The 27,101-nt window shown below is 43.0% G+C and overlaps 1 protein-coding gene across 4 annotated transcripts in view; it reads right to left on the bottom strand.

Annotated features, from left to right (window-relative positions):
* Window positions 1-317: 317 nt before the first annotated feature.
* LOC138165393 (vasculin-like protein 1) overlaps window positions 318-27,101 on the bottom strand; it is an 80,742-nt gene continuing 53,958 nt past the window's right edge. For all 4 annotated transcript variants that reach the window (XM_069093692.1, XM_069093695.1, XM_069093693.1 and 1 more), the window contains 6 exons: window positions 24,662-24,855; window positions 15,339-15,479; window positions 8,337-8,495; window positions 2,277-2,401; window positions 1,453-1,555; window positions 318-1,319 (listed from right to left, as the gene is read on the bottom strand). In XM_069093692.1, the coding sequence (XP_068949793.1) occupies window positions 1,170-1,319; window positions 1,453-1,555; window positions 2,277-2,401; window positions 8,337-8,495; window positions 15,339-15,479; window positions 24,662-24,855 (872 nt within the window). In that variant the 3' untranslated portion in view covers window positions 318-1,169. The remainder of the gene's footprint in view (window positions 1,320-1,452; window positions 1,556-2,276; window positions 2,402-8,336; window positions 8,496-15,338; window positions 15,480-24,661; window positions 24,856-27,101) is intronic.

Here is a 27,101-nt window from a genome sequence, read left to right as displayed (position 1 = left end):
GTGTGTGAGTACGTGTGTGGTACTCCAGGGTGGGGAGTAAAGCCCAAGCCTGCCTCCTTTATTCCAGAAGCAATGGAGGGGAAAGCACTGCAGGATGCTGGAAAAAGAGGTGGGATGGAATAGGACATAGCCTTTTCCTTAGATGAAAGGCCTGGAATGTTATTCGCAGAGGCACCAAGGACTTCTAACAGCTTCCAAGAAAAATTTTGGCAAACACACAAGGATCTGTCCCCAGATTTATAAACCAACAGCATCACCAGAAAAAAATTGGGAACACTCCTTAAAACCAAACTCTCCCACAAGAAGGACGATTCCAATTGGCAAACTGATGCAAAATATTTATTCCAAGTTAGTCATTTTTGATGCAGTAGTTTTTCCCCTTATACAGACTCATGTGATAACCACTTTTTAAAATCTGTAAATAATGTTATCAAAATAATCTTAATCTTTGAAATCTCACAAAAATTTATATTTTACAATCCACCCTGAATATCAAGGCTGCAAGAAGAACACAACAATTCCTATATCCAAATATTTTACAGCTGTACCCAAAAAGGAAAAAAGGAAACCCACAAATGCTTGGTTAAGTGATGAAAGCTGCCCGAGCCGCCAAAAATAAAAGAAAAATAAAAATCCATGTTATTTGCATTAATTTAACACAATTATAACTTCCATAGTCATTTTGTCATTGACAATGATTGTTTGAGCACATTGTGAGTGGCCCTGGGCTCCCAAGGACCCAGGGCAGGCAGGGAGGGCTGGCTGGGGTGGGCGAGGCTGTGTTAGAAAGCTATGGCTGCCAAGGTCCGGCTCTTGCTCACTTCTGCCACCAGCTCTGTGAGACACTTTTTACTGTCCCAGACACATTAACTGTCCTACACACACAGCTGCACACAGAAATTTGTGTGTATGTGTGTACTTATATATTTATTTTTTTGTCACAAATTTCCCAGCTATACAAACTTGCCTCTATTTAAGCATAGAACGGGCTGAAAAAAAAAAAAAAAAAAAAAAAAAAAAAGGAAAAAAAAAGCCAAACAAGCCAATCTCTCTTCTTTGGGATCATTCCCTTTGTGCACGAAGGATTCAACAGCAATGAACAAAGAAAGGAAAAAGAACGTTCATTTATACAACCCTGACAGGGAGCGGAACTGGACAGGTCACTCGGCTCAGGCCTCGTCATCTGAAGTTTCGCTGCTGCTTGTCTCGGTGCCCGAGTCCTCAGCCTCGGGTTTCAAAGCGTTTCTCCAAGTGGCGAAGAGGCCAGAGAGGTGGCGGCTCTGAGAGAAGCCGTTCCTCCCAAAGCCGTTTCTTCTTAGCTGGGGGAGGGAGGAAGGAGACAATCACTGTGGGAAGGGGCTCTGGGGGGTGGGGGATGAGGAGAAGAAGTAAGTTTTCAGGGCCTCAGCAAAGCTGCCCTGGTGCAGTGGGAGGAGGGTGGGGCAGCCATACCTTCTCTGTCTTCATGTGGAACTCTCTCAGCTCGTCCTCTGTGAGGGGAAGACAATTCTCATCATTCTCTGGGTATTCCTGCCAGCCCATTGCTTTCAATAACCTGGTCCAACAGAAGGAAAGGATCAGTGGGAACAGGGAAGATGAGAGAAGCCCAAGAGCTTCTGGCTCTCTCCTGTCCTGCTTCCCTCAGCAAGTGAACACGGGGAGCAGCGAGGCCCAGAAACAGCCAGCACCAAACTACAGCCAGGTCCTGGTGAGGATGAAGAAGGACTTCTCAGAAGCAGTCACACCATCCAAAGTCACGCCACCTACTTCCAATGACTGCACTTTACACAAGCATAACTCTAAGCAGTGACCACTCTAGAGGGTTCATTATCCACACTAACTGGGACATTCAAGATGGCGAAGGTCACCAAAGGGATTCCAAGGGACAAATGTTACCAATTGCCAGAACCAACTAACTGGGGATTAGAGATGAGGACGAAAAGCAGAATGAAGATGGATACAGGGACAGAGAAAAGGGAACAGGAATAGGAAGTTCTCAGAAGGAAGACTCAATAGTGTCTTAATTAAGGAATTCTTTCTGCTGACCTTCCCCCTGCTCCAATGCTATTAACTGTTCCTGACACAAAAGTAGCTCCAGATATAACAAGTTCACTCTTGCTTTGGGGCCAGTGCAGGGCTCAGGATTTCTGCGATGAGATGCTCGGTAACCCTTTCCTGAAATGACAACCTGCCTGTGGCCTGCAGGTCCCCACGTGCCCACAAGCTAACCTTTTACACTAAGCAATACTCGCCATACTTGGTTTTCTTTCACTCACCTGTGTTCAGCTTCCAATGACAGAGAAAGGCCTTCTCTCTTCTCCATCAGGGGGAGAGTGAGGCCATTCTGACGGCAACCTTCTTCCCCATTTTCCTTTGGTTCTGGTGTGCTGTTCCCCTCCATCTGCAGCAGGGGAGAAAGAAATCACCTGGGAAAATGACCCTTTGCAAATGAGCAGTCCCAAGCACAGTATGATTTTCCTTCATCTTGAGCAGTTCTTTTCCCCAAGAGAAATGTGAGTTTACAGGGTTAACCAACTCCCAAAGGAGTACAAGAGGCTGCTGTCCTGGCTGAGTTTTGGCCCACTTCACTGGAACCATTTTTCTTACATTGGCTAATGATCTGTATAATACCCTTGAAAACCAGGGCTGAGTGGAGTAATAAAAGACTTATATGAGGGGGACAGATTTCCTAATCGAGACTGAAGCTAGCACCCAAGGTGACCTACCACCAAGTCCTAACCCTGGCCCTCTGATGGATGGAAAGCACAGTAAAATTCACTTAAGACAGGAACAAGCTTGCTACTGTATGACAACATAATATCTCCACTGACAGCTCACTGAACTCTAAATCTAAGACCCTAACAGAGTTTGGACAACTACTTAGGTTTCTGTGATAAGAGGACTAAGACTACCAATAAGTAGCAAGCAAATGGTTGCTTGATAAATATTTCCTGTTATGGATGTGGATGGTTGTCTCTTTTTTAGCTCCAAGCCCTACTGGCTCGGATCTAAGACTTAAAACAAGTAGCAAGATGAGGGTTCTCAAGTGTAGCTTGGGTTTCCTGAAAATCCCCTCCTCAATGATGTCCAAAGAAGAAAAGAAGAAGGGGATGAGTTAACAGAATGAGGAACACATTCAGCTTAGGAATGAGCTGGGTTGTTATGGATTCCAGGACGGGCTCCAGGATTCTGGACTGAAGCACAACAGGGTGGGATGCTCTTGAGATCCTAAGTTTGTTTTTTTCCAATATGACTCTGCTCAAACTTACAAAGGACCCTGGTGGCAAGAAGTACTACTCTGTGACTGCTGTGCTTGGAAACACTCTAAAACTACTAATAGTGAGGGGTGAGTTTGCTTCAATACAATTTAGGTCAAGATAATGGAAAAAAAGGCAATCAAACTATCAAGGAAAAAGAACCTTTCAAGGATAGCTTGAAGAGAAGATATGGGAGGTTCATGACCCCTGCATTTTAGTTTTTGAAGGGTAACAGTTAAGATGGATTCAGTGTGAGTGGGATGGCCAGATCCAAAGATCAATTATTAACAGTTCAATGTCACCAAGGTCTTCAGTGGAATGCTCCAGGGACCTGTGCTCGAACTGTGCTGTTTAACATTCTTATCCATGATGTGGATAAAGGCTGAGAAGGTACTGCTGATCAAATCTGCAGATGCTGCAAAGCTAGAAGGACAGGTGACATACTAAACAGCTGTGTCCAGATCCTTGATAGGCGAGGCTTGGCTATAGGGATGAGTCTACCTGGGAAGGAGTCTTGAGCTCAGTTCTGGGTACCAAAATAAAGGACATTCATCAGTTGGGAATGCCCGGAGGGCAATCGAGATGGGGAAGGGCCTTCCATTCATGATGTGGAACCTGGAGAAGAGAAGATTCAGGGAAGGACATGACAGATGGGTTCATGTCTGGAAAGGGCTGGCAAGTGGCGGAGGGATTAGATTTGCAGAGAGCAGGATGAGGTACAAGAAGGTGCAAAGCAGACAATTCAGGCTGATGTCAGGAAAGACTTGCTAACTATGAGAGCAGTCACAGAGTGGGAGAGACACCTCCCCTTCCTTGGGGGTCACCAAACAAAAGCTGGGAATGGTATCCTGGGGGGTACCTCTGGGCAGACTGATTTATGATGCTGGGATTCTTCACTCCATCCAGACTCTTCCCAATCCCTAATTGAGGATCCCTAGCTTCCCCCCTGGCAATCCCAGGGTTTCAGCCTCTTCCTATTAACACATGATAAACAACTTACATTTCTTTTACAGAGAAGTCTTACTGTCACCTTGTGTTAGATGCTATTTGAAGTACAAAGAATACAGCATAGCAACAAATACTATACACAGAAACCCTGTGAGGTAGGTAGTTATTATCCCCATCTTACAGCTACAGAAACTGAGGTAAACTCAGTGACTTGCCCAGGATCCCATGGATAGTAAGTGTCTGAGGCTGCACTGGAACTTCAGTCTTGTGGCCTCCAGGTCCTGCATTCTATCTAATGGGCCACCAGTCACCTCAGAGTAAAGGAAGCCTCAGTTTTCTTATCTCCACATAACAGGAGGAAAAGGAAGTGCTGAAGGTTTAAGTTAATGAAGCCTGGAGCTTGGATTCAAACCTGTGTCTTCTGAATTCTTGAATTTGAATATTAGTTCTGTAAGTATATCGACCTCAGCACATCTAAAACTGAGTTTGTTCTTTCTTCCCTTAACTGGCTTGATTTCTGGCTCTTCCCAGATGCCCACTTTTGTAACCTTGTGATAAACATTTCTTTTGTCAGCTTCCCAGGCTATTTCCATAGTGTCTACTGAATCTGTTTCCTCTTTTGTAAAATGAGAGGGCTCTACTACACAGACTGTGAGATCCCATAGCCCTCTCTTCCCCTTAATCTGAACCCCTGGACTTTTACAATGCCCTCCCCGCCCCCCAAACAGACAGCCATTTTTCTGACTGTTTTCTCTCCATTAGCACAGTCTTCATTCCATGGTCTATCTTTCTTCTGCAGAACTCTGATTATTTAATTCCTTTGCTCAAAATATTGAGCGTATCCCTCCTGACTCTTGCGTCAGTTCAAATTCCTGTATGTGACACTCAGGTCCTCCACAAACTGGTGTGGCCAGACTTTTCCAGAAGGTCTCCTCTTCCTCAGGCCCATGTTGTTCTCTGTCCATACCTGGGATGCACTACCTAGGAACTGCTTATTTAATTCCTATATATCCTTTAAAGCTCAAGTCACAGGCTCCCTCCTCCAGAAAGGCTTCTTGGATTCTTTGGTCTGCCTCACCCTTCCCCCCTTCACACATGAAAGTGAATAAACATTTATTAAATACCTATTAAGTGCCAGACATTGTGATATTATGATTCCCCATTCTACAGGTAAGGAAACTGAGGCAAAGAGAGGTTATGTGACTTGCCCAGGGTCGCATAGTTAGCAAGTATTTGAAGCAGGGTTTGAATGTGGGTCTTCCTCTTGCTAGCTTTGGCACTCTGTCCACTGGGTGGTCTCTGTGCCGTGAAACACTTTGGTTTGTACCTCACTGATACTACAGTTAACTGTAACATTCCTATGTATTGGCATTTAAAAGCCCCATAACTTACTTTTTGGCCTTGTTCTCCACTGTTCCCTTTCAGCCCACATTCCTCGTTATCATCTTTCTAACATTTGAGAGCTCTGAGGACACCAAGTACAATCTCCTGGCCTGACCCAGAATCTCCAACAACATGCAGGAGGACAATAGGCATTTTTTTTTATTTTTGGAGGGCAAGTGGCACTGAGTAACTTGCCCAAGGTCACATGGCTAGTTTTTGTGTTAAGTGTCTGAGGCTGGATATGAACTCAGGTCCTCCTGACTCCAGGGCCGGTGCTCTATCACTGCACCACCTAGCCGCCCCGAGGATAACTGGCATTTGTCTGCCATTTACTATATGCCAGGCACTAGGAAAACAAAGGCCAACCTGGCCCTAATCTTCAGAGGCTCATATTCTAATAGCAGTGAAGTTAAATTCAAATAAAAACCGGGGCCTCTAATCCATCCATAAGGACCCTGTGGGCCACTCACTGACTTAGGTACTATTTTTATTTGTCTTGTTACACATTCAATAAATCGTTATCTATTTCCCAATTATGGCTCTGAATGTAACTGAAAATGATGTGGGCCTGGTGTCTAGCCCTTTGAGTGTAAATAACTAAGGTAACCATCAGACACACACTGAGGAGGAGCTGGGGAGATGAAAAGGCCTCTTGCGCTGGGTGGGGCTGGGCTGGGCCTTGAAGGAAGCTGGTAATCCACTTGGGGACTGCTGTCCATGTTAGAAGTAAGCAGATTTCCCTATACTAGACTTTTAAGACTCCAAAAATAGCTTTAAAAAACCCCAACCACAAAAAAATAAAAAAAAAGAAACAACTCCAGTTTGGTATACTCTATTCCTGGCCAGTTATTCCTACATTTTAAGTTTTGGTCCAGAAACCTAAACCCAGGACTGACATTTTCTTAGCCAGTTGGTTGCTTTCCAAACCTGCCTCTTTCTCAATTCCTGAATGAAAACCTTTAAAGTCTTCAGCATTTTGTCTTGGCCATCTTTATCCTCACTATGAAAATCTTCATTTCTCTGCGAGGTATCCCTTGTTTCTAAAGAACTAAATCTTACAAGTCTTTTCCAGGTCTTGGTATCAATCTTTAACAATAGTCTCTATAATCTTCTTTCAAATCAAAGTCCACTTCACCGCTCTGCAGTCTGAAAATTCTATTTGCTTTCTCTTCTGGGAAGATGGAGATATTTGCCTTTTTATCAGCACTCATGATGCCTCTCTGGTTCACAATGATCTTTTTTTTTAAAGCAATCAGGGTTAAGTAACTTGCTCAAGGTTACACGGCCAGTTATTTCTGGGTGTGGTGCTGAGTATCTGAGCCCGGATTTGATCCAGGTCATCCCGACACTGGAGCCAGTGTTCTTACTCGCTGAGCCACCTAGCCGCCCCTGCAATGATCACTAACAATGCTCTGGAGATCACAGCTGCCAGTTCTTTTACCAGAAGATACTGGGGAACCAGATGGAAAGGAGAGTTCTGCCTTGGACACTTACTAGCTGTGTGACCTCAGGCAAATTACTGAACCTTCCTCAACTGTAAAATGGTAGTTATTTATCTAGGGAATCAATTTCCTACTAGCCATTTCTATGTAGACAAAAGGTCACTCTCATAGGCACAGAGAACAGAAGTATAAAAATCGAGCACCTTCTGTCACCAGTTGTCATGGTCATGGGCAGACCTGTCTTTTCTTTGAGACTCCTCTTTTCCTCAATATAGGTTATACAAAAACACAAGCCCACATCATTTTGTGGTCCCTGGCTTCCCTGGTCAGTCTCAGCTCATTCTCAACATTAGCCCTCCTGATAGTCCTCTTATGAGGACCATGGGAGGCTTTTATCTTCTACCAGCATTTGCCTGAGCCTCAGAAACATGTGTCTCTTCAGAAAACTCTCCTCTGCACCTTCAACACAGCCGCTCTTTTCAAGCAAGGGAGCACCACACTCCACCCAGCTCTGTTCTAGGAAATCTAGTGGCTCCTGTGATTGAGAATCAGACCCAAAAGAAAATCTGTCTTATAGATATATGGTGGGCAGTGAAAAATACACAAGACTAAGTTTCACTTAGTGCAAATAATGGATCCCCTGCAGTGGTTGCATTATTTGAATTGACACTGAATAGTTCTGCTGGCCTTTAACCAAACACTTAACGTAATCATAACTCTGAAATAGTGTGATTGGGGATACAAATGACCACTTCAGGGGGACTCAGTATTTGAGCTAATCAGAACCAAGTTTTGTATTAGCCTCTACTAGGATGGTCAACTTTGAGAACAGAGACCCCATCTTAGCCCAGCTCTGTTTCTCTGCTACAGTGGAGGTATGAGAGGCATTTGGTACTGGTTGTGTCAAATTATCTTTTCCTTAGGGGGTAATTTCAATTTTAGTGAAATAGAAGCCAGTCAGGTAACTGGGACTGGGGCTTTCATTCAAATATGGCTATTAATCTAGCCCTTGCTTTTGGCACTGGGTTGCTTTAAAACTTCACTTTGTTACAGACATGCTAGAAAAGATTTAACTTTTTCCAGGAAAAAAAAAAGTATTTTAGGGTAGATAAACTGCAAATGTATTTCTGGTTACAATCTATGCATTACTAATACTTAATAAATATGGCAATGGTTTATTAGCTCCTTCACCAAAGTGAAAATTCAAGTGTTTACAGATCAACATTGATTCAGAAACACGATGACGTAATTTCCAGCAAGGTGTCATCCCCACCCCCCTCACCCCACGAAAGGCTTTTTCTCTTACGTCCTCCAGTTTGTCACATTCTCGGTTCTCTGAGATCTCTCCATTTCGGTCATCCTTCAGAGTCTTTAGGAACTCACTCTTTTTGTCTGTGGTCCGACGGGTCAGCTTGGTTAGGCGGCAGGAACTAATCTCAATGGGAGGGGTGGTGCTGGAAGGGCTCTAAGCAAACACATAATAAGAATTTTGTCAGGCAAGATCTGGGACTGGGGACTTCCATGGATCATCTCTTACAGGCTTTAAACTTTAGAATGCTTGGTCCTTGCCATACCATCTCACTTGTGACTCTTCCATTAGAAATCTAAAACATTCTTAGTTTGGACAAAGAATCCACCTGGACTCCTTCCTTCCCTGGCAGCTAGGCTGGTAGTCAGCGACTTATATAATAAGTAAGACCATTTAAGAACACTGGGAAGGGTCAGATGTGAGAGTTGTTGTAAAGATAGAAAGGGCAGGATTTGATGACTGACTGGGTATGTGGGCAGATGGAGAGGGAAGAATTCAGGACAAAACAGAAGTTATGAACCTAGGAGACTGGAAAGATGATGGTGACTTTGACAGAAATGAGGAAGTTTTAAAAAGGAGAGAATCTGGGAAGATAATGAGTTTAGTTTTGGACATGTCAAATTTGAGGTATTTTTTTTTTAAAGAATGGGGGAACTGAGGGCATATCCGAAGGCAAGGACAGAACCAGGAGAAGAAGGTTTTCTGAAGATGCAACAGAGAGGGATGCTTCTAGAATGCAGTCGGCTGGAGATGTAAGGGGAGAGGATTCAGGGCATACAGAGAGGTGTTGACACTGGTGAGGATAAGAGTCATCTCTATCTGAGACTGGCAGGAAGGAAGAGTGGGGGCTGATGTCAGGAGGTTTTGAGATGAAGAGAATCTAAGCAGAGTTCACATAGAATGGTCTCAATTTTCTCAAATGAGGCTAGATTCTCAGCTGAGAAAAAGGAGTGAATGATATAGATGCAACTAGGGAAGAATAAAAGGAAGACTGCTTTGCTGCAGTAAGGGCCCAGAAGAGGTTGGATAATATAAATTTGGATAGTAGGTAGAGTGCTAGACTGGATTCAAGAATATCTGAGTTCAAATCCAACCTCAGACTCTTTTAGCTATGTGATCTTGGGTCAGTCACTTTAACTGTGTCTACTTTAGTTTCCTCATTGGTAAAATGGAGAAAATAATAGCACCCATCCTGCCAGGGTTGTGAGGGGAGGCTGAGACATTTGAAAAGTGCTTTATAAATCTTCAAGTGCTCGATAAATGCAATTTGTTATTATCTTTTCTGTTATTTCTTTATTAAATTATTTATTTTTAGTTTTCAACATTCACTTCCATAAGTCTTAAATTTTCTCCCCTTCCTTCTCCAAGACAGCTTGCAATCTGATACGGGCTCTACATTCTCACATTAGTCACACTGCATAGAAGAATTAAAATGAATGGGAAAAACCATGAGAAAGAAAGAAAAAAAAAACACCCCCCCCCAAAGCAAAAACAAACAAACAAAAAAACCGACAAACAAAAAAAGAAAATAGACTGCTTTGTTCTTCATCACTCTGACTCCATAGTTGCTTCTCTGGATGTGGCATTTTCCATCATGTGTCCTTTGGAATTGTGTTTTAGGTCCTTGCATTGCTGAGAATGTCTAAGTCTATCAAAATCAGTCCTTGCACACTGTTACTATGTACAATATTGTTCTGGTCCTGCTCTCCTCACTCGTTATAAGTCTTTCCAGGTTTCTCTGAAGTCTGCCTGTTCATCATTTCTTTCTTGATTTTTCTTTTTGGAGGGGGAAAGGTAGAGCAACTGGGGTTAAGTGACTTGCCCAAAGTCTCATGGCTAGTTTTGTGTTAAGTGTCTGAGGCTGGATTTGGTCTCAGGTCCTCCTGACTCCAGGGCTGGTGCTCTATTCAATGCACCACCTAGCCGCCCCATGTTCATCATTTCTTATAGTACAATAGTATTCCAATACTAAACAACAACTTGTTTAGCCATTCCCCAATGGATGGGCATCTTCTCAATTTCTAGTTCTTGGTCACCATGAAAAGATCTGCTATAAATATTTTTGTATATATGGGTTCTTTTCCCATTTGTTATTATTTCTATTGCACCTGGTCTGTGTGGCTGTAAGACTTCTTGATCCAGTCAGCAGCAGAAGAGGAGATAGATGGTGGGAGCACAGCAAGAGATGAGGAAAACAGGATGGAGGGGTGAGGGATTCAAGAACAGAAGGCAGTGTACGGCTTAGTGAGAAGCACTCAAAGGTAGGAAAGAGAAGTCAGAGCAGGGCTCATAGCCTGAAAAAACACTTAAGGGTTATAGGATTGGAGGTTTCCATGAAGGCAAAGGATGGTTTTAAGCAGACTCAGGCATAGAGAGGAAGGTATGGAGTGTTCTTTTATCCAGTAAATCTGGCCCTCACTTCCTTCCTTAACTGATTGGCCTTAAGCACTGCCTTGTACAAAAAGCCTTCTTTATTTCCCACCCAGCCCATGTGTGTTCACATGAGAGATGGTGTGGTGTAGGTGGTGGGGAGCTGGCCTTGGAGCAATGAAGATCTGAGTTAGATGTTCGACTCTGGGCAGACATACTCAGGCTGAGGTGCAGATAAAGTACCAAGAGGCACTGGTGGAGTTTCTTGCCTGGAGTACCCCTCTCCTGGTGAAATAGAAGGCCCAGAGAATGTGAGCTCCTTGAGGACAGACCAATTCATTCTGCTCCCATATTTATGGTGGCTGGCACAAGGCTGGGCTCATTAGTAATTTCACAGTGTAGCACATGCAAAGTTGTATTCAAGACCTTCCTCAGACAGCTATGTCTTACAGCCCCTTTACTAAAGGGCAGTGGGGCATCCTATAGCTAAAGCACCAGTGGAGGATCAGATTCTGATTGACAACCCCTCTCTTTAAGATGAAGTTCAATGTTTTTTGACTCAGCAATACCACTGCTAGGTCTCTATGCCTTTTGGAGGCACAGAAAAGGAAAAGGAACTAAAATGTTTATAGCAGCTTTCTTTGTGGTGGCAAAGAACTGGAAATTGAGGGGATGTCCATTAATTGGAGAATGACCAAACAATTTGTGGTTTACGATTGTGATGGAACATTACTGTGCTACAAAAAATGACAAGCAGAACAGTTTCAGAAAAACCTGGGGAGACTTATATGAACTGATGCAAAGTGAAGTAAACAGAACCAGGAAAATAATGGTATGAGTTTAACATCTCAATTTATCTAACATCCCTCAAAGTTTGAAATCACAGATGTGGTGGGAGACTTCACCTTTATGATATACAATAAATAAAATGATCTAAGACAATTCCAAAGAACTTGATGAAAAATGCTATCCACCTCCAGAGAAAGAATGAAGAATTCTAAGTGCAGACTGAAGCAGATTTTTTTTAACTTTCTTTTTCTTTTTTGCAGCATGGAATATTTTTTCAATATGGAAATGTTTTGCATGACTTCACATGTATAATTGTGCTTGTCTTCTCAATGGATGAGGAGTTGGAAAGAATTCAGAATTCAAGATTTTAAAAAACAAATGCCAAAAAATATAAAATTTATTTTAAAAAATATAAAGCTCAAATACTACCTTCTGCATGAAACTTTCCTAATCTTCCAACTGTCAGTGCCTTCCCCCTCAAACTATCTTGTATTTAACTACTTTGTATATCTGTGTTTATTCACATAATAGTTACACTATACAGACACACACCCTTCTCTCCCACGAATATGTAAGCTCCCTATAAGCACAGATAGTTTCACGCTTGTATTGTTAATGCTAATGCAGTACTGGGCACACAGTAGGCACTTAGTAAGTATTTGTTGATACTAAATGTACATACTGTCAGTTGTAGCCAGTATCATTGGTTTGGCTTAAATGATTTCCTTTGTTGAAAGGGAGACTTCTTGGGAGTGGAGGGAGGAGCAGAGATTTATTAAGAAATGACTGGTGTAAAAACCAAAACTCATCAATGACTCTTTGAGATAACTGGGACCAGTCTCATTTAGGCCTAGAACAGGAAGATGAAATAACATGGCCAATTATTCTGTTAGTGCCAGAAGATGCCTGTTTGTGTCTCCTGTTAGCAGCTTTGCCAAAGGCATTTACGGGTCCTTTTGATGTTCAAGTCACTGGCACCTTCTCTACTGTTAAGTCCAAAAGATTTCAGGCTGAATCTTATTTGGGTGTGTTACCTGTACTAAGGTCTAGGCTAGCAGATGTTGAAATCTGGGGTATCCAAACTGCCCAGGGAACTTAGCCAGGAGCACCCACAATTCTACTTGGATTTAGAAGCAGTCATCAGATTGCCACACAGACCCATTCCAGCCAACGTCTTTCACACGCACACACACAATATTCATTAGCTTAGACAAATGTAACTCAATTCATCTGGGTCACATGGTATGTATACCAGGTAGTCTCAGACTTAAAAGAAAAATAGTATTTAAAAATAATCATAAAGGTTAAGTCCCTCCCACCATGCTTATGGTTTACAAAGTTTCAGGGATATTGAACAAATTGGGATATCAAACTGATGCCAGTATCAGTGTGGTTCCATGTCAAATAATCAGGTGATAATTTCCTCAAATATGGCTGTTTCAAACTCACAAAAAGGAAAAGATGGTGTGCCCCACTGCATGGCCTTCGTTTGGAAATAACTCTTAGAAAGTACTGAGGATGAGCAATTTTGCTCCAAGATGATTTAGGCCAATTCAATTAAAAAATAATAACAATTTATTATAAACTCAGCCAAATGAACAAGTAAAACAAAGAGTAAAGTCCCATGTAATCGAAACCACTGGTAGGATCAATGCAATCTTATACCATTAAGTGAGAATGGGTTTGATGAGGGAGCAATATAGGCCACTTCAGACATAGGGATTGAAGCAATCTCTTTGAGTCAATAAAATAAAATAAAACTATAAAAAGGAACTGATAAAAATTGCAGTATGGAAAAACAAAAGCCTACAGAGAATCCTTTAGGAAGAAGGAAAAAACTAGGCCAACTAGTCAGGCAGCTCACCTACTCACACCCACTAGGCAGAAACAAGTGTTTGGAGAGAAGTTAGGGAAGGGGATGGGGGAAGAGAAGGATACAACATGTTAACTATGGATAATTATTTCGAGGGCAGCCATAGGGAAGATGGATGAACTTGGACCTGGAGGGCAGAGCTAGGAACAAAACGGGAGGTGAAACAGAATTATAGTCAGATTTCAGCTCAATGGATGGTATTTCTAAACAACTCCAGCTGTTTAAAATTGAAATGGGTTGCTCAGGGAGGTAGTGAGGTCTTCCCAACAGAAGCAGAAATGTATATGTAACACTGCAAAGAACTTTGGATGCATTATCTTATCTGAGTCTCACAAGTACCAGGGGAAATTGGTAGGTACTAAAGGTATCAATTCTCCCTTGATTGGTCTACCTCCTGGCAGACAAGTCATTTCTGGCTGTCATGTTCTACATGAAATCAGTTTCTGGACTATTTCAACATGCCCCATTTCTCACCCACTAAATATTTTCTTTTTTCATCCATAGTCAATCTAAAACCATAATTTTAACTTTTTTGGAAAACCTTTCTAGAATAGTCACATAATGTCATCTATACCCAGGGGCCCAGTCTATGTCATTCACTTTCTGAATCACAATTTGAAAACACCCACTTCCTCTAGGAAGCTTTCCCAGGTTGAACCTATGCTTGAATATGTCAACCCAATCTCTGACATACTTTTTCTTCACTATGAGTCAAAAATATCTGTAAACTGATAAATATTTTCACAAAGTCCCAGACGCTATTAAAAATTCTAACTTATACATTATAAAAGCTGAGAATAGCATCACTGAGCTGAAAGACATTTATCTATGTATCAACATGAATTCAATGGGTACATGTAGATCTGTGCGACCCCCTGAATATTTATAGTTATGACCCACTGGCCTATCTCAGCTGGTTAGACTGCAAGTGAGGTGAAGACAGAGACTGCATCTGCATCTAAGGAGAGGCAGGTAGCATGGTGGAAACAGTAATGGACTAGAATCCTAGAGATGCTTAGCTGTTCCATTATGTGACCTTAGGCTAGTACTTGAACCTCCACTTTCTCCTCTAAGGTGCCCTTCTATTGTTACCATCTCATATTAACTTTTCACAGGTTAGAGACCAGTCCTCTCCAGTCTACATTTAAAATCCTGTTAACATATGCTAGCCCTAGGCATCTTGGGGAACACCTAGCAAACGTGTGCAATAAAATGACCCTCTTTCTCAGGTTCACAGCATGAAGGATTTCATTTCAAGCTGGAAATGACCTTCAAGATCCTCTAGGACTAACCCCCTTATTCTACAGCTGAAGAAACTGAGGCCAAGATATGAAATGGTTGGCCCATGGTCACATATAGGACAGGAAGTAGCAGAGCTATTTAAAAAACAAATGAAACATCCAATGCTCTAATAATGATGTGGGCCAGTGGTTTTCACTGATTCCTCCTCCGAAATCTTCTCTCATCTACCTACTGATTGGAAGCAAAATAACAAAAAATAGGGGCAGACCACTGTAGGCCTTCTCTGGACCTCTGGAAGGTCCAGAGGTTCTTGGAATCTCATCTGTGGTCAAGTATTTCATTAGTGATAGAGACCAGCACAGCTACCAGAATGTCAATTTGTGTTGGTGTTCAGCCATGTCTGATTCTCTGTGACCCCATTTGGTTTTTTGTGGCAAAGATATCAGAGTGGCTTGCCATTTCCTTCTCCAGCTCATTTTACAGACGAGTAAACTGAGGCCAACAGGGTTAAGTACTTGCCCAGGGTCACACAGTTAGTCAGTGTCTGAGGCCACATTTGAACTCAGGAAGATGAGTCTTCCTGACTCCAGGTCCAGAGTCCTGTTCACTATGGCACCACCTATCAGCCATGAGAGCTATGTTATTAGTAAGGAAAACAGACAAGGCCCTGAAGTCCCTGGGAAATGCCATTTCCATCTTTGGTAGCTCTGGCTGGTCCCACTCACCTCTTTGGGAGAGGGAAGTACTGAGCCACTTGCCAGTACTACTGGTTTGGTGACAGCAACTGGACTGGTGAAGGCAGAATCCCGGCTAGAGGAGAGCGAGCCTGCTTTGTGTTCTGTCCTGGTCGCTTTCCATGGACTGGGCTGTGGGGGAAGAAAACAGCAAAGGGCAGTTAGGCCACAGAACAAACAGTCCCCGAGCTGGTTAGGAAATCTGACTTCAAGTTCACCCACAGACTATCTGCCTTTCTCTTCCCTGTTTAGGGGCAGAAGGGAAAACAGAGGGAAGTTGGGATGCTTCTTTAGGAGAAGAGGAGAATCTGGGTAAGGAATCCTGGTTGGATGAGGGAGTTTGGGTCTGCCTGTGGGAGAGACAGACTAAACTGTGAGAAGAAGGGAGTGAGGAACTGGGCTCAAGAGTACCATCTGGGTAGACATTTCCTTGCCTAGTCAAGAGGGCTCTGGGTACCTCTTTCCCCTGCTAAGCCTACTCTATCATTCTTGGCATCATCCTCCAAACTGACTCCTTTGCCAAGCTGGCTGAACTGCTAAAGCTGTATCACTGCAGTGTGGGAAGCCCAGAGATGGCAGAAAAATGGCAGGAATGGAAGAATGGGGCCTGGGAGGTATGTTTTGCATGAAATCCCACTGTCTGAGTGGTGCTGGTCATACATGTCCTTATGATCTGGCCTATCCTGTCTCTAGGTGGTGTGGGTGATACAGGGAGCCTCATCTGGCATTTCCTTGCACCCTGACTCTGCTGACCTCCTCCAAGGCTGCTTCTCCCAGTGTAGCTGTCCATATGAACACGGCTCCCTTGTTGGTCTTGACTGTGGCTATATAAACCATGCAAAGATAGAACAGGGTTCCCTGAAGAGCACACCAAAGCTGTCAGGTGGTATGAAGAAGACCCTAAGATGCTGGTGCTTGCTGCTGCAGCACTCTCAGGAAAAGACAGTCCTTCAGTCTCTGCCACAGAGTATGTGGGGAGAGGGCTAGGACTGGACTTATTTGGATGCACTACAGCAGCCAACGAGAAAGCCCCTCCTGGGTGAAGCAGGCCACTAGAGGCCGGTTGGGGAGACAAAGCTTGAATGAGATGTGGCCTGGATCGTCATATAAGATATACACACTATGTAAGAGACAATAATACATGATGGGAATTTTAAGATAAATGATAAATCTTATGAAGTGTGAAGGAGAAAAATCAATTCAACAAGATATCAATGTCCTACAGGCAATGATGGAAAGCAGACAGAAAAATAATAATAATACCAACAGTGACAACAACATCAATTTACATAGTTCACTGCGTGCCAGGCACTCTACAAAGCACTTCACAATTATTGTCTCATTTGATCCACAAAATAGCCCTGGTAGGAAGGATACTCATGGGTAATAATTACTTCATTTTTAAAGACAAGAGAAATGGAGTCAAACAGGTTCAGTGATTTTCCTAGTATCACACAGCTAGAAAGTGTCTGAGGTCAAATTTGAACTCATGCCTTTCTGACTCCAGGCCCTGAGTCCTATCCATTGTGCCACCCAGCTGCCCCAAGGAATGGTGTCTGACTGAAGCTTCAAAGAATAAGAGGAGGAAGGGAATGTTTAGTACCAAAAAAGTGTATTTAGAGGACAAAGAAAATGATAGTTTGGTTAAAGCACAGAGTATGTGGGGAGAAGCTGGGACTGGACTTATTCTACACTGTAGATCACACATAACACTGAGAAGTTGCTTCGAGGGGTCACACAGTCAGTGTGGGATGGAGGGAGGCGCTGGGCCTTTCTAACTGCTACTGCTACTTTTAAGTCTCATACAACTGGACAGTGGAGGACTCTAAACAACAGGCAAAGAGCCTACATGTTTTCCATGAGCAGCAGGTGATGGAGAGACTGGAGGAGGTAGAGTTCAGTCTGGGATGTTAGCAATGGGAGAAGCAAGGGAAGCAACTGAGAAGGGTCATGGGGCACTTGAACCACCAAGGACTGATTAGATGTGACAAATAAAACAAGAACAGGAAGAATTCTAACTAACAAACACCAAGATTCCAAACATAGGAGACTGTAAATGGTTCCACAAATAGTGAAGTCAGGAAGAACAGGGGAAAGAAGGGAATGAATATGGGAAGCTTGGGAAAAATTTTGGCCATGCTGAATTTGGAGTTGCAGGTGATGTGTCTAGGTGGTAATTTGTGATCAAAGAGAAGAACTTCACAAGATCAACTCCCAGAACAGTACATTCCAATGGAACCAAGAGATCTAGCTATCCTCCACGATGATGCCACTTGCAGCCCGTTCTATGACACTCCCCCAACCTTCCCATCTGTGGCTTCAGGCCAGAAGCAAGGCAAGTTCTCCCAGCTCTCCCACTACCTAACCAGCCTATCTTCTCTTTCAATTGGCCAATAGTCAGTGTGAAATCTTAGATAGGTAGCATTGTGACAATAGAGGTGATGGTGGGCTGTAAATGAAAGAAGCTGCAAAGGCTGAATCAACAGGACTTGGCAACAGACTGGATATGGGAAGGGGTGAAAATAGTCAAAGATGACACCTACTGAGAGCCTGGGTGACTGGGAGGCTATATGGTGGTGCCTTTGATAGTAATAGGAATGTTAGGAAAATAGGAGTTTGGAGTGAAAAATAATGAACTCAGTTTTGGACGCAGAGTTTAAGAAGACTGTAGGACATCCAGTTCAAGATGCCCAATAGGCAGTTGGAGCTTTAAGACTTGGAGGTCAGTGAAAATCTGAGAATCATCAGCACAGAGACGATAACTGAATCCACAGGAGTTGGTGAAGTGAAGTAGTACAGAGGGAAAAGATAAAGGTCTAACAGAGCCTTGTGGAATATCTACAGTGAATGGATGTGACTTGGAAGAAGATTCAGCAAAGGAGACAGAGTAAGAACAGATAGGTAAACTAGGGGACGGTGGTGATCTGAAAACCTAGAGACAAGAGAGTACCCAGGAGATCAACAGTGTCAAAAGTTGCAGAGAGGTCAAAAAGGATGGGGATTAAGAAAAGGTCACTAGATTTGGCAACTAAAAGGTCGTTACTAATTTTGGAGGAAGCAGTTTCAGATGAATGATGAATTCAGAAGCCAGACTTTGTTAAGAACAGAGTAAGAAGACAGAAAGTAGAGACACTTAATGTGGACTTCTCGAGTTTAGCCCTACAAGGTAAGAAGAAATATAGGACAACAGTTAACAGAGACAGAAGGACCAAGTGAGAGTTTTTTGAGGAAGGGGGAGACACAGGCATATCTGTAGTCAGTAGGGAAGCAGCCAGTAGACATAAAGAGACAGAAGATAAAGAAGAAAAAATGAGATTGATGTTTTATGACTTGCCTGATGCTATCATCAGAGGGTCACTTAATAAGGCTTTATCTGTAGCAATTTCTTAGGAAATATTTTTTTTTGAGGAGGGAAGGCAAGGTCACACTACAAGCAAGTATCAAGTGTCTGAATCTGGATTTGAACTCAGGTCCTCCTGAGGGCCTGTGTTCAATTCACTGAGCCCCCTAGCTGCCCCTCTTAGGAATCAAACTAATGAATGAACAACATTTATTAAGCAATTTGTATGTTCCAGACACTGGGGAAACAAATTAAAAAAAATCTAGGGAGTTTCTGCTTTCAAGGACTTTACATTCTAAACAGAGAAGAGAACACACACAAGGAAGCAGCAGTCTTATAAGGGGGATCTGGTTTGGGAAGTCACAGGGATTGTAACTCTTAACTGCACTCTTCATCTTCATTCTGATCTCCAATGCCGCCAACTCTCAGTTCTTTCCCAAGTCATAACCCTTGCATCTCTTTCCTTCACTTCAGATCCCTTGGAGAACCAGAGCTGAAGAGATGACGAACTTGAGTGCAAGCAGAATCCAAACAGAAGACTACTTCAGTAGCTCAAGTGTTTAAGTGATGAGGGTCTGGCACTAGAGTTGGTAAAATCAATGGCCCATGGCAACAGACTGAATTTGGGTGATTAGAGAATAGTTGAGGCCGTGAGCTTGGGGCACTGTAAGGATGGTAGTGCTTTGGTAAGAAAGGAAGGAAGGAGGCGGCTAGGTGGCACAGTGAGTAAAACGCTGGCCCCGGAGTCAGGAGGACCCGAGTTCGGTTCTAGCCTCAGACACTTAACACCCACACACAAAAAAACTAGCCGTGTAACCTTGGATAAGTTACTTAACCCTAACTGCCCTCCAAAAGGCAAAAAAAAAAAACCCCACACATACACACACATATGTATCTGCGGGACATCCAGTTTAAGATATCCGATAGGCAGTTGGCGATTTGAGAATGGAGGGCAGGGCACAAGAGATGTTAGGGCTGGATTCCTAAGCCTGAAGTTGAAAATCCATCCATATAAGTTGCTGAGATCATCAAGGGGAAATAGTATATAAAAAGAAGATAAAATGGCCCAGGACAAAGCATTTAAGGGATATGCACTGCAGTTAGAGGACAAGGCCTGAATAAAGATCCAATCAGAAAGACAGAAGTGGTCAGACAGATGAGAGGAGATTATCAGTGATATTAAAACTTCAAAAGAAAAGGATACAAAGGAGAAAATAGTGACTGATAGCATTAAGAGCTGCAGAGAAGTAATGAATGGAAAAGGAAGGGAAAAAGCATTTATTAAGCACAAAACTACGTGCCAGGAACTGTGCTGAATGCTAAAGGATATTATCTCAGTTGTTCCTCACAACTCTTTAAGGTAGTTATTATTATGATCTCCATTTTAAAGTTGAGGAAATTAAGAGATTAAGTGACTTTTCCAGGGTTACACAGCTAGTAAGTGACTGAGGGTGGAACTGAACTACGGTCTTCCTGACTATGCTGGAGAAAAGGTCATTAGATTTACCAATTCAATGGTAACTCTGGTAAGAGCTGTTTCTATTCAGCTGACTGCTGAGTCTGGAGGCCAGAATGAAAAAGAGAGGGAGAGGACAGGAAGTAAAGGATCTGAATGTAGAAGGTCTTCTCAAGAAGGTTAGTCAGAAAAGCGAGGAGAGACACAGGACAACAGCTAGTGGGGATTGATGTCAAGTTTCTGAGGCTGGAGGAGCCAGGAACATGTTTGTAGGTAGAAGGAAGGAGCCAGAAGACAGGAAGAGATGAAAAATTCATCATTTCTGCCTTCACATTTCTTATATTTATCCCTTCTCTGCACTCTCACAGCGATATCTTTGGTATGGACACTCATCACCTCACAAGGGACGCTTGCTATGGGGTTGCCATCTGGTCTTCCTGCCTCATTTCTCTCCTCACTTCAGTCCATCCTTCACTGTTGCTATAGAGATCTTTATAAAGCACAGATCTAATCAATCCCCCTAACCAATAAACTCTAATGGTTTCCTATCACCTCCAGGATCAAATAGAAAATCTTTTGGCTGGTTTTTTAAAGCCCTTCATAACCTGGCTCTTCCCTACCTCGCCAGTCTTCTTACACCTTCTCCCCTCCTTGTTGTCTGCAAACCAGGGACATAGACCAGCCTGCTGGTCCTTGCACGATACTCTGACTGCGGCTCCTCTTCGCGGGCTCTCTCCCATCTGTGGAATGCTCCTTTTCCTCATCTCTTCTTCAAGGCCCCATTTAAGACTCAGTTCAAATCCTACCTTGTGGAAGAGGCCGTTCTCGTAGCCCCCTACCGCCTCTGCCTTCCTTTTGAGACTTGCTTCCACTTACAGCGGATACTTTCCACATGTATGTGTTACCTATGCATTCCTTGAGGGACGGTAGAGATCATGTATTTGCCTTTGTTTGTATCCCCAAGCCTTAGTACAGTAGCTGATAAATAGTTAAGGACTTAATAAATTTGTGACTGACCAATAGTCCTTTTCTAGGTATGGTGGTACTGATGTAATTATTGTACCTACAGTTGGAGGTCAAAGATGTACACACACACACAGAGAGCAAGGAGGCTACTGTCACTGGATCACAGAGTACGTGGGGAGGGGGCAGGGATTAAGGAAAACGGTCACAGAGGAAAGTGGTGGGTTTGGGACAGGTAATCTCTAATATACATCCCAAGAATCAGAAGCCCATGACACTAGGACAGAAGCTAGAGCGCTGGGCCTTGGTCTCAGTCAGAGGCCAAAGCATGGCAGGAAGATGGCGAGACATGTGTATAGTGGGTGTGAATGATTTTGATGTATGGATGGGAGACACCGTGGAGGAAGAGATCCTTCAAGATGGCATTCTGCTCTACCCAATCAATCCTGGAATCTTATCCTCTATTTTAGTCAACCGTGGGATAGTAAAGATATGGTTCCATGGTAGAAGCAAGTCTCTCTCTTCCCTCCTAATATGGTCATTCTCTAATACATCTGGACACAGGTCTCAAATACTTGTAGAGATGGAAAGTAGGTAGATAGACTGGGAGTTGTCAATATTCTCTTATTCATTTTTTTAAGTATTAATAAAGTTTGAGATTTTCCCATGCTTTGGCTATTTTCTACTCTTTCAAATCCCTTGTGAGCTGCTACAGTCCCCACAACTATAAGGCTACCAGCACAGAAGTACCCTTTGTAGACCTGGTCTAATGCAGATGCTTCTCCAGTCTTTGTTCTCTCTAGCACCATGTCTTATGTCCTATAGCTTGCCTTTCTATTAAAGGGATTCTTGGTAACCCAGTTCACTTCACTTTAAAGATGGAGAGAGAACAAATAAAACAAGGCAGAATTATCTTGAAGTCAGGGACTGTATTTCTGCCTTTCTTTGCATCCCTGGGGCTCAGCACTGTGCCAGGCACATAGATAGCTACTACCCTCTTCACATCTTGAAATAACTTCCTAACTAGTCTCCATCACTTAAATCTCTCCTCACTTCACTTCATGCTTCACACTGCTGACAAAATCAGTTTCATTAAATACAGATCGAATCATGTCACTGGAGACCTACTCAATCCCAGCAATTTCCTATTACCTTGAAGATCCAATAAACATTTATTTTAAAAGCCTTCACAAATTGGCTCCAACCTATCTTTCAGCCTCAGTGGACATTATCCTCACTCCTAAATTCTAGGTATAATCCAGCCTCCTGATCCTCAGACATGGTACTGTCTCCTGTCTTTAATCCTTTGCACTGACCATCCCCCTGGGTCTCAAATGCCTTCTGTCATTACTTTTCTTCCTTTAAGATTCAAATACCACCTTCTACACGTCTTTCCTGGTCCTTCTCATTGCTAATGTCTTCTCTAACTACTTTGTATTTATTAAAATTTAAATTTATGCTACATTTTTTTTAAAGCAATTGGAGTTAAGTAACTTGCTCAAGGTTACATGGCTAGTTTTTGTGCGTGTGTGTGGGTGTGAAGTATCTGAGGCCGGAACCAATGCCAGGTGTCCCGACTCTGGGGCCAGCGCTCTTACTCACTTCACCACCTGGCCGTCTGTCTGTATGCTGCATTTTAATGTACTTGTCACCCCTATTAGAATACAGTCAGCAGAGGCAGCCAGGTAGCACAGCGAGTAAGAGCACTGGGAGATCAAATCTGGGCTCAGATACTTAGCACCACACCCAGAAATAACTGGCCGTGTAACCTTGGGCAAGTTACTTAACCCTGATTGCTTTAAAAGAAAAAAAAGTCAGCTTCTTGCAAGTAGGGATTGTTTCACTTGTCCTTATTTCCCCAGGGCCTTGAACACAATAGGCACTTAATAAATACTTGCTGCCTGATTTTCACAGATTCTGACCTGAAAGTGCAGATATCATATTCTCTCTATATAGTCTGAGGGCCAACCATCCCTTTGCTCTAAGAATAATCCCTCTACTAGCTGGAATCTTGCTTCTCCTGGACCCTGCCCATCGATCACCTCCAATTTGTTTTGCTCTCTCACCTTCCTGTTGCTTCCTTTCCCTGTTATTTCACAAGTCCTTTCCTATCTCATTCCTTTCTTTCCTTGTCCTACTTAAACAAAGCATTTGCAGTTGTATCAGTATCTTTGCTGAGGTGTAAATTTCCTCCAGTGATGTAGATCAGTCAACAAGCCTTAAGTAAGTACCTACTGTGTGTCAGGCCCTGCGCTAATCACTACTGTAGAAAGAGAAGAATGCTCTCTCTGTTCTCAAGGACTTCCCAATCTAAGAGGACCATTAGATCATCAAACATTTCATAACCTTAAGAATCCCAGTCACCTGTGACATTGAAAAGTTGTGACACAGACATGATTGCAAGCTATATGTATCAAAGACAGGATCTGAACCCAGTCTTTGCCTTCTAATCTGTTAAATCCAGCCTCTAATAATTAGAAGCAGTTGGATGGTGTAGTGGATAGAGTACTGCATCTGGAGTCAAAGACTGGAGTTTAAATCGGGCTGTATGACTCTGGTCAAGTCATATAATCTGTTTCAGTTTCCTGAACTGCAAAATGGGGATAATAATAGCACCTACATCACAGAGTTGGAGTGAGAATCAAATATAATGGTTGAATCAAAGATAATGGTTGCAAAGCCATTAGTACATACTTATTCCTTTCCTAGTCTATTATACTAAACTATTCTCTCCTCAATCCTTGGTAGTCTGGCTTCCTTCTCAAAGATCATCTACAACCTAATTGTTAAGTCCAGTGGCCTCTGTTTCCCCTTTACTTCTTCACTACTGACTTCTGGGACAAATTGTGGCAGAACTCCCTGTCTCCTACCTCCTCTTAAACAAAGGCGTTTCTAAGATTCAGTTCTCTGCTGTTGGTGCTATTCTCCCTTGACTCCCACCCTTGTTACTTCAGTTCTCATCTCAATGCACAAGACACTTCCATGACCTAGCCCTGAGTTCCAGTCCCTCACAAATCCCCAAACTGTTTTCCTCACTGACTTGTGAGTCAGCTTTTTGTTTTGCTCATTCAGTTTTTTTCTTCCTCTTCCACTGGCTGGGAATATCTTTTTTCCTTCATCTACCCTGAAATACCCAGATCAAATGCTTCCTCTTCTATAGATCTTTCTCCTTTTGAAATTCTATTAGCAGCTGTTTGTACAATCATTTGGCAATGAATCCCATAGGACCCTATAAAATCTTATTTCTTATTTAATAGTTGATTTACATGTTTTGTTTCAAAGTACATGGTAAGTTATAGGAAGGGAGACTCTGCTTAACTGCTTTTTGTAAATACCATGACACCTCACCCAGCATGCAGTTAATCTGTAGATATGAGAGTTTTTTCACATAGACTAAGCTTGTTGGGATCAAGAACTATCAAAAACCATTCTTGGTTTTGTCCATAGCACCCACCAGTGCCAAGTTCTCAATAAATATTTGTTCAATTAATAAATAGGATGAAACTCAAGCTCTTTCTGCTCCAACTCAAAAGTCCTCATCCCACAAACTGGTACCTTGGAAGGAGGTGCTGCCGGCTTTGGGACGAGGTTTTTGTAGACACTTGGGACAATAGTTGTGGGCTTGTTCCCATTTGCAAGGTGAGGTCCTGGTGAGGTGAATGCAGCAGAGAAGGCAGCAGCAGGATCCTCTTTGGAAACCTTTTTGATGACCAGCATCTTGGTAGGTTGCTTGGCACTCGGAGGATTTTCTGTGAAAGACAGTAATTCAGAGAGGGTAGAAAAAAACAGCGCAGGCCTAGGCAGCAGGGACCCTCTAGCTCCTTAGCCCTTAATTTCTGGGGTGCACAAAAAGAACATGATCAGCAGAGTTTAAATTTCTTGAGCACTGGCTGTAGAGCCAGAGGAGCCAGGTTCACATCCTGCCTCTATACCTGGGACCACAAGTAAGACACAGAACCACCCTGGGCCTGAGTTTCCTTATGAGGGGGTTAGATTAGATGGCTTCCAAGGTCCCTCCCAACTCTAGACCTAAGGCAAGGATCCTTGAGGGCGCATAGGCAGAAAAATGCTTTCTGGGACAGAAACAAAGTCCCAGAAATATTGCCTTTCCCTTAACCCTGACCCAGTCCAGACTGTTCCACTGATCACAGGACGTGGAGGAGATGCAAGTCACCAAATCTACGTACTGCTCCTAGGGAACTGGAGGACCACCAGGCCTTGCCATCTGACCTACCTTGGCCTCTATGGTTCTCTAGGCTTTACCAACTACTTTGCCTCTATTCTCTCCAGATGCCTAGCAAAGCCAGGACCTTGGCCCCACACAATGATGCAGACTAAGTACTCCTAAGCCTTTCAATTTGCCCTGCAGCTGAACTTTCTTTTATATACTATCTTCCCAAGAGTGTGAGCTCCTTGAGAACAGGGACTGTCTCATTTTTTTTTGTTTGTCCCTAGAGTTGAGCACAGTGTTTGGTGCATAGTAAGCATTTAATAAATGCCTTTTCAATCATTCATTGGTTCATTCACAGGGGAAGTATTTAAAAAACGCTTACTGACTGAGCAGACTGATTGAACAGAGCCCCTCTCCTAAGCTATGGTGACTAGAAGGTGACAAAGATGAGACTGTGAACCTTCTGACACGAGGCAACAGCACTAAAAAGTCCCCTAAAGTACAGCTACTGTCTAGGAGAGACATTAGCAGCCCTCAAAAAAGATTGAAGACAAGGTGCAGATTGTCAGAAGCCTAGGATTTGTCACAGGGTACAAACAGTATGACCATTAGGGAGCCTTCTGAATCTAATTTACAGAAACCACATTTTGATTCTGTTTAGGTGAGTGAGAAGTAGGAAGAAGGAAGGAGTAGAGAAAAGAAGGAAGAAGGAAGAGGAAGAAGAAGAAGAAGAAGAGGAGGAGGAGGAGGAGGAGAGTATGGCCTTTTAAGCAAAAAGAAAATGAGGGTCTGTGTCTTGTTCTAAGCAAATTCTCTAAAAGTACACCCTGGCTCCATCCCAAGGTGTCACACACTGGGATGGCTCCTCAAGAGTGATGTGTACTTGGTGGCTGCTCTAAAGAGAAAGGGAAAGGGAACAGGAAGGGAAAAGAGATATGAGGAGAAAATGGGGAGGGAAAGGAAAGGAGAAACTGAGAAGGAAAAGCAAGGGAGACAAGAGGAAAGGAAGGGAAGGGGGAGAGAGAAGGAGTTGGAGAAGAGGGAGAAAAAAAGGCTTGAATCTGTCATCTTAGTGTGGCTAATACTGGTTCTACTCACTGTCAAGTTTCTATTGTGGGTGGTTGAAAGGTATTTAGAGAGAAACCAAGAATATGACGGTAGTGACACCACATGCCTTGACAAACCAATGCTAGAATTGCAGACGTGCCTTTTAGTCTCCTTGGAGGAAGGTTCTTAGGTGCAGCCCTGGCTTCTCTCTTAACCTCTTAAATTGCTTGCCTATACTATTTCCAGATATGTGTGGAGGATGCAGCCAGTGGTTCTGGTAGCAGGGGCTTCAATGATTTCAGCAAATTTGACAGAGTGGAAGCATCATTACAGACAAATTATTTCGAAAAGGGAGAGTGTTAATTAGGAGGATCAGGCAAGGCTTCCCATAGGAGGGAGCATCTGAGTTGAGGCTATACTGAAGCTAGGGATTCTAAGAGGCAGGGGTAATAAGAGGGGCATTCTAAGCCTGGGGATAGCATGTACAAAGGTAGTGAATTCAGGAAAAGAAAGAGCGGGCAAGCCAGTTTAACTAGATTGTAGAATGTATGAAGGGGAAGCAATGTAAAAGAAGCCTTGAAAGATAGGTTAGAGCCAGACCATGAAGGGCTTTAAATGCCAAGTTAATGTGTTTGTATTTTATTCTAAAGAGAAAAGACCACTAAAGGTCTGTGAATAGGCAAGCGCCATGGTCAGCCATGAGTTTATGAATATTCTTTTGAGAGTTCCTAGGAAGATGGATTGAAGACGGGAAAGGCTGGAGGCTGGGAACTAAAA

The sequence above is a fragment of the Petaurus breviceps genome, unplaced genomic scaffold (assembly GCF_028583685.1).
Source record: "Petaurus breviceps papuanus isolate PSGF00001 unplaced genomic scaffold, PetGlider_PUasm1.0 208, whole genome shotgun sequence".
NCBI lineage: Eukaryota > Metazoa > Chordata > Mammalia > Diprotodontia > Petauridae > Petaurus > Petaurus breviceps.
This window is presented reverse-complemented; position numbering and strand designations above follow the sequence as displayed.